The sequence below is a fragment of the Teleopsis dalmanni genome, chromosome X, assembly GCF_002237135.1.
Source record: "Teleopsis dalmanni isolate 2A chromosome X, ASM223713v2, whole genome shotgun sequence".
Classification (NCBI taxonomy): domain Eukaryota; kingdom Metazoa; phylum Arthropoda; class Insecta; order Diptera; family Diopsidae; genus Teleopsis; species Teleopsis dalmanni.
The window spans coordinates 22901731-22910066 of record NC_051848.1 but is presented as its reverse complement, the minus strand read 5'-3'; the positions used below and the strand labels follow the sequence as shown (position 1 = coordinate 22910066).

The following is an 8336-nucleotide window of genomic DNA, read 5'->3' as shown; positions in this document are numbered from 1 at the left end:
TCGCTAGACAAGAGTTATTCGAACTCTTTTTTTTAGTTACTGCTATTAAACATTCCTTAAACATTTTTTGAATATTCTTTAACACTCCCAACTGAATGATTGCTAATATTGAACTGAACAAAAATAAAATAATATGTATATAATAATAATTAGTATAAGTACAACAATATGTATATGAATTACTATAATAAGTATAGTTAGTTAGTTACTTGAAGTGGAGGGAGAAGCGAATGATCATCAGTTAGTTAAAACAGCTGTTTTTAGTCAATTCCTCGTAATATTGGATCGTACTAGAACCAGCTAAAAGCATTTATAAAGGCGAGAGTCTGGCCAATGCTAATATTGGAGATGTCGCTGAGTGTGTTGAGGGGGTCCCCAAAATAAGTGTATGAATAAGTAAAAATATTTACTAGCATGACCTGATACTGAAATCTGTCTATATATAGCACAACGAAAAGGTAATTATACTAAATTTTTAGTTTTTAACTTTAAAATTATTTCTCAATAATATTCTTATTGATATAAAAAATATGAAATCTTGCTTTTAAACCATTAGGTTGTACAAAGGATTATCCAGTGGAGTGTCATACATTGGACTGTACTTTTCATTGGGTCATTGGGAATATTTTGGTAACACAAACATTTTTTAGTCAGGTAGTATAATATAATAACTATTCGTAGTATTGCCAATTTTACAAGGCTTAAGTGAACTATTCTCGAGCTCCTGTTATAATATCCCATCTATTATCTAACACACCGTTCACATAATTTTTATTAAATACCGGAGTATTAGTTTTAGAATCTGAACGGTTTCAACGCAAATCAACTAAATAAAAATCACAGTAAATATCAGTTATATATATATAATATTAATATTAATTTATTCTCAAAAGCACGTCAACAATAATTTGGAATTTGTTAAAGTGTTGTAGTGAATGCACTCAAGAAATTTTGTTGTAATAAATTTAAAATATTAAATATGTTAACAAAAATATGATTTGCAGCAGATTTTTATACGCAACAATTAACAAACGCCCTATTTGAAAGGCGGTTTATCAAGCATTGGACGTTTGGCTGCTGGCTCGTAATCTTCACTATCGGGATCCTGCCCTTGATATCCTGAACCTGATGGTGACGAGAAAAAAGAATTAGTTGACGTATTTGGATAAGAAATGATATCTGCTTCTGAAGTGTCCATGATGTTTTGTCTGAACCCACAATTGTTGCTTGATGAAGGCTGGTCGAATGGATCCAGATGCAATTTCTTACGTGGTGGCTCGCATGAAATATCATCGTCAGACTCTTCAAGTTCATCAGGAAATATTACATTCAAAAAACCTTCTTTCATTACTACCGGGGGACACATTCCATATTCCCCAAAATCATTTTGCTGGTTAGTTTTTGCCATATCAGTACTGAAGTTTGGTAATTTTTGGGCATACATTTTATGGATATTTTGGATTACAAGACTCAGGCTGTAATTACTGTGAGCCAAATCTTCACAAAATTTGGTTTTGTAGTATCTGTTGGCATTAACCTGAAGCAACTTTTCTTCAACTAGTAGCTTTAAAGCAGTCTCAAAATCCGGTGAAATAACACAATAAGGGATCTAGAAATATTAAATATATATACTTTAATTATAATCAATTTTGATAGAACTTTATAAATAGTTTTGTTTTTTTTTTTGCATTTGACACACCATCGTATCTTCTGTATACTATATATGTATGCATATACTTACGTTGATTTTGTTACATACAACTTCCAATAGTTCATTTTTAGTGTATCCTCCAGGAGGCAATAATTTACTAATCAACACCTTATACAAGTATTCTTCAGCCATTTTGGAAGCGAGGAAAATGCTGTTCCTTTAACGAAAGAAAGTAAATCTAAAAATTATTGGATGTATATGTATGATATAACTAAATTTAACCTATTTGGCAGTAAATATAGAAAATCAAGAGCCTTAAAATGGACCACAACCAGAACCGATAGCATTGGTAGTAACAACGATCGTATTGAATTAGTAGATTTCTTTTATTCTTGTTCTCTTTTGCGTATAGCAACATTTTTTTACTAAATAATATCTATTTCCACATATATTTACTAAGTGTAAATAGAGATAGATTGGACATTCAAGAAATTCATCTCAAGAAATTAGTCGACAGATATTTGAATGAAATTTAAAAGGAAAGAGAAAAATATAAAAACTAAAATTTTTATGACGTTCCAAAAACGGTCGGGTCTACCGTTCAACACCTCCCAAAGGGACTTTACAAGCAGGTCCTGTGGGTTACAACAACAACAACACGATTCAGATACTGTAACCTTTTCAAGAGTCAAAGGAACTAACTACCGATTAAACACGCAGATAGGTCTGACTGTCACCTTTAAATAATGACAACGACTTATTACTCATTGGATTATATTTACAAAATATGATTATTTAGACAATGATCATTATAATTTAAATGCGTTCCATTTCTGATTCCACTTTTACTAGACCATTAATTCTTTTAAGCGTGCGGATAGAATCCTAACGACACCTACAAAGAGCATTATGCAATTAATTATAATTGATTTTAAGTATTTAATAAAATTTAAAAATGATTTAAAATTTTATTACTTTAAAAAAAAAAGTTTAATTTCATTAGAGATATTTCACAATTCTGCCTGTTATGTGTCAAGTGCAAAATATTTAAATGGTCTTTGATTGTTCACAGGAGTTGTGTAGTAATAAAAATTACAAATAAATTTTTATAAGTATTTTCATTGGTGGATTGGTCGATTTACTACCGAATATAAAATTTTGATTTATATGCCATTAGCTACAGTTCTTTCCTCCCCATGCTAAGAAATCCATATTGAAGCTAAACGAGAAAATCATTCAATATAATAGATAGATAATCAAAAGTTTTAATACGAGTATTCATATGTAAAAATTTTACATCTCGTAAAATTTAACAACCCAACCCAAACAGGAAAATGTCAAAATACGAAAGTTGCAACTATCAATCTTCTGTCACCAAAATGCATGCATTTAGGAGTGAAATAAAAAAAAATAAAATAAATTAAGAAAAAAAAGAACAAATTATGAAGAAAAGATACAAATTTAAATTCGAGCATAACTGGCAATAATAAATTACACGAACAAATACCTAAAAAAAGAAATTATAAAAGAAAAATCCCTCACTACAGTAAAAAGGTGGATACGAGTGAGTACCCAGGGTATCTGCTTCAGCATCAACGTATTTTGCATAACCAATAAAATCTATTTATCTTTATTCCAGAATTGCTGAAGTGAGGCAAACAAATCACTTTGCAAGTCAAAAATTAAATGACAAATACAAAATCCATTTTCATTTGAACAGACGAGAAAATAACCTCAATGCAGTGGCGTACCTACGAACTGTATTTTAAGGAGAAAAGTATGCATTTATACCTCTTCGAACTATTTTAACGTTTTTATATAAGAATTATGTATATATATATAATGAGCTATATATTTATTTTTTGATTAAAATTAATTATGTTTCCGAATAAAATATTATATGTAATCAGATTAATTTTGACCTTTATTATAGACCAGGGCTGTCCAAAGCACCACATGCACCCCACGCCTAGTGTTAGTGCGGCCCACAACATGTTCCTAATCTACAAATACTCAAATTCTTTTGGTGTACTTTGGTAAGATCACATTATTTTATATTTATGGTATAACAAATAAATGAATTGAAATTAATAGAACTAAATTTCATATTATAACCGTATTTTTATTATTCTCCAAAACAGCCCGCGATCACATCTGATCTGGACAGCCCTGATATAGAACAATGATAAATTTAAGCCTATGTTGCTCTATTGTACACTAAATTTACATTGTGAGATTAAGGGAATGAGATTAAGTTAACATGCATTTTTTTATTTACACCGTTTACATTATACATTGGAGATTAATTGGAGATTCAACTAGTATAGTACTTTAATCTCGATAATTCCTATTAATCTCACAATGTAAACGCAGTATTAGAAGAATCTTTTAAGCTCATCTGGAAAAATGCAAGCAATTGACAAATCTAACAAAGTGACTTTGTTCCATAATCCAGCCATTATTCGATTTAATAACAGTCGAATAATTAGAAACTCGAAGGGCACGAGTAGATGAGGTGTAGAGAAGTCACGAGTAGTCACATATTTTAAAGATTCCTGTAAAGAACAGTATCTTCAGTTACAATACCAGTGAATAATACCAGTTGATGTCGTTTCTGACGTCTACCTCTAAAATGGATAATTAGGTTTAGCACAAAATTAAATCCAAAACTGTTTAGAATACAAAATTTGTCAATTTTGTTATCAACTCAAATGAGCTATTTGCATTATGTTAAACTTTAAGAGCTGGTCCGGGCTTTCTTGCACAAATGATATTCTGTGTTTTTAGGTACTTATGTAGTCTGATAAATAAACACCCCGTAAAATGTTTTGAGTTTTATAGAGAGTTAATGCATACTCCTTCGCAAGCTTATCAAACTTGTTTTATTACCATCGTATCCTTGATGGTTACACATATAAGCAACCATAGTTTTATTCATAGTAATTTTCTGGCGCATCTTCGGTGACTAATCTTTACTATGTTCGGGTATTGTCATAAGGCAATACAACGTGGACATATGTCCATAACCATGAAAATGAATATAAAGGCATGACAGTGACGAAGCTCCAGTTAATAGATAACTAAAGGTTTGGGCACATGACTAAAATAGTCTAGCTTTGAAATATTTAGCAACTTCCGTCTAATTTTAATATAATAGTTTAGAATTAGAGAGATATCACAAATTACTTGCTATTCGATGATATAATATTGGTGTTTGCATACCGCCTTTTTAGATATTAGGTTAGGTTATACCGACGATTCCAAGAAACCCACTTAGGCTTATAGGCCCATTGTGTTACCGTATAATTAAAAGCCCAGGGGTTAAAACCACTTAAAATCTTTGGCAAAGACTTTATATACCACAGAATTCAGTGGTATTATGTTCTTGTGATATGGAGTGTATATACTCGCAGCTCATCTGAAACCATTCATAGGTGAGTTAGATTAAAAGTGCTAATATGTGTACCCAATAAATTTCTTAAAAATATATACATTCTTTTTTAATTTTCCACTTAAGTTTTTTATATTTTTTCTATATTATGTTAGCAATTAGAATGCATTAAGATCACCTATTACTATCATTTTGAAACTTTTGTGGTTACAAAGTTTCCTTCCAATTTCACATTTTCTGCTCCTTTTTAGAGACCTCACTTAATAAGGTTATACTTTTAAAGATAAAGAAGTACACAAAGGCTTGCACGCATAATTCTGCGAAAAGCTTTGAGTTTGCTCTCCGATTATAAAATTGTAGCCCATTTGCGTCGAGAGACATTTCAAAATTCTCTGAAACATGTGTGATTATTTCGTAAGTAATTATTTTTTAACAAATTTCCATTTCATTTATTTATTTTGTTGTTAATGTAATTTATTTGAAAAGCGTTGCAGATATCTTGGAACTGAAGTGATCCTATCAGACTAGAAGAAAGAGTTTAAGATGCAAATGAGTGTAAGATATTCCTAAATAGTCATTGGCTCGTCTTGTAATTTGATTGAATTGTCTGACGAATGGATCCATCGATTTGTCACGTGTCATTCACAGCTGCTGTATAATTTGTTGACTTGGTAACCGCTTTGTGCGAGGATGTAAATTTACGATGCGCGTAGGACATATTCAAGGAATTTTTACGCTTTCTGCTCATAAATTAAGTCTTTTTATTACACGTCCAATGCGTTGTTCGTGCAAAACATGTGATTCACTATATTAACAAAATAATTTGTTTTACTCAATCTCTTTTATATTTTTTTAGTTGCATTTTTTTTATTTTTTTAGTTTGATTATTTTTTGTGCAAAACTACTTCATCACAAAATCGTCATCAATACTCAACTATAACAGCTATAGAGCCTCATCAAGAATCAGTATCATTTCGCTGTTGCGCGGCATTCCATCGATTGATTGTCTTGCATATGATTAACACTTTTATTCACACATTTACAAGGCAAATTTTAAACTGAAGAGTTTATTTCAGCTGTTATCACCTTGTGGGGTTTCTCATACTAAATATAATTGTTTCATTGAGATTTATCAGTTATTGATTCGAACCGGTTCAATGCCATATTCATAGTGCATCGTCTGGTGGTCTGCTGGTTTCTTTTCGGAGTTCATTGTTCTACGGTGCATTCAACTGAACTAATCAAAATTTCGTCTGGCAATTTTGGCACGTTCGCATATGAAATTGTCACAGATTGCCTCATTTTCATATTTTTTTCTTCCCAAATTTCATTCACCAAATAAAAACGTTTTTACATAAATGAAATAACAGATGAAGCCAGCCGATCCGTTTAAAAAGAAAATATTATTATTTCACAAAAGAAATCAAATAAATTAACCAAATTTCAAGTAATTCCGACGTTTATTTTAGTATTGATCAGATTATTGTTATGATTTATCAACTTCCTATATCTTAGGGAATATCATTTCAAATATAAGTAACGGAAGGATAAGTTACAATGTCTTATTGGTTTATACATCCATAAAATATGTAAACTGTATGTAATATATGTATAATATGTAATTAAACTGTTAAAAACAAAATCTATCTTCAAGCAATATCAGAACTACAAAAATAATATATGCAGATGATTTTAGGACTCTAAATATTAGAAGTCATATTCCAATTATATGACACGGATCAAGTACGAATATAAAATATATTAAATTATACTATTATACACATATATTATTTTGTGGAGAAGTTTTGAATAGTAGTAGTACTTTTGAAATCCTAAAATTGTAATTAAGTTTCAACTTTTAACTAAATAAAATAATCATATATAAATACTATTTTTACTTCAATACTAGCTCTACCATCTTCGCTCCTATAACTGGTATCCGGTGTCATCGTAATACTAATAATATCTTTAATAGTATCGACAGTAAAACCGGTTTCTAATTTTGAGTTCCTTCAACTAGTATCTGCAGTTATTTTGTTTATGAGCTAATATCAAAATAATACTAATAAAATCTTTATTAGTATCGACAGTAGAACCGATGTCTAATTGAGATTACTTTCAAGAAGTATATCCAACAAACCCAAATATGATCCGCTTTAACGTAACACTAACACCATTTTACTTGTCATAAGAAGTATAGCAGGTGGCTGGTTTTAACCTTCTACATGCAGTAGCTCCATCGATCCCAATCGCGTGCCGTTATTATTGATATCGATTATACAACCAATTTTCTATTGCGGGCTACTTTCAAAAGTCTCTCCATCTTTATCTACCATTTAAATTATTTTCAATTCTAACTATAATTACGAACTGATATCATTCATATATAACTGCAGTGGTCTAACTTATACTTCTAGAACAAGGATAATCTACATAATTCCTATTTACCATAATATCTGCTCCATAGAATTTTCTAAGCAAATTCTTTTTCGCTAATGCATAAGCCTTTGTGAATAAAAAAAAACTTAATTATTCGAACTATACTATAAAAATCACTGTCTTGCATTGGTGAAGCATTGAATTGAAAGTTCCGGTAAGCATCTTAATTTTAAAGAGATTGTTTTAGACTTTAGAGAAATAAAACTAACACAATACTATATAACGAACCATATTCGCAAACCAAAGTAATATTATCATTAAAATGTGAGACCAAATACTATCATTAACACTCCTCTTAAAAAGAAGAGTTTAGAAAGCTTCCCATGAACATATTTTCGAAAAAAAAACATATAGTATTTGTGGGTTACATACGTATATATGTTTGCAGAACGTGTTCAAAAAATAGAAATTTAGTTACTAAAAGTGTCAACTCATATTTCTTTTAGATTTTCGAAAATATAATAATTAATAAAGCAAGGAATATAATCAATCATGCTTATTTCTGAGCAGTTATAATATAATAATTAATATATGTAAAGATATGATTTTGTATAGATATATCAGTATACAAAGTATCTTTGTTTACTTACCTATACACGAGTAACTAAATAAGTAATAGGAAATAATTCAACAGACGTCTTCAAAGATGCAAGTTTTTGACATATAATTAACTCTGTGGAAAAAATTTTATAGCATTTTTTACTTCATATATTTATAAAAATTAAAAATGCAAAATTAATAAAAATACGCATTACTTAATGAATTAAGTAAATACATATTCTTTTTTACCTTTCAGAATCCTTGTTTTATTGTTATTTCAAGCGACTAACAACTTCGGGAATAGATACGTCAAAT

General features: G+C 29.9%; 1 protein-coding gene across 2 annotated transcripts; it reads right to left on the bottom strand.

Moving 5' to 3' along the window:
- Positions 1–898: 898 nt before the first annotated feature.
- LOC119689014 lies at positions 899–8336 on the bottom strand. 2 transcript variants are annotated; one of them, XM_038103746.1, is made up of 4 exons: positions 8271–8336; positions 8072–8154; positions 1742–1868; positions 899–1609 (listed from the first exon to the last, which is right to left on the bottom strand). In XM_038103746.1, exons 3-4 carry the CDS (start codon positions 1841–1843, stop codon positions 1037–1039), a joined length of 675 nt encoding a protein of 224 aa, XP_037959674.1. In that variant the 5' UTR covers positions 1844–1868; positions 8072–8154; positions 8271–8336; the 3' UTR covers positions 899–1036. The 2 variants fall into 2 exon arrangements, with proteins under 2 accessions (XP_037959674.1, XP_037959675.1); XM_038103747.1 differs by lacking the exon at positions 8072–8154.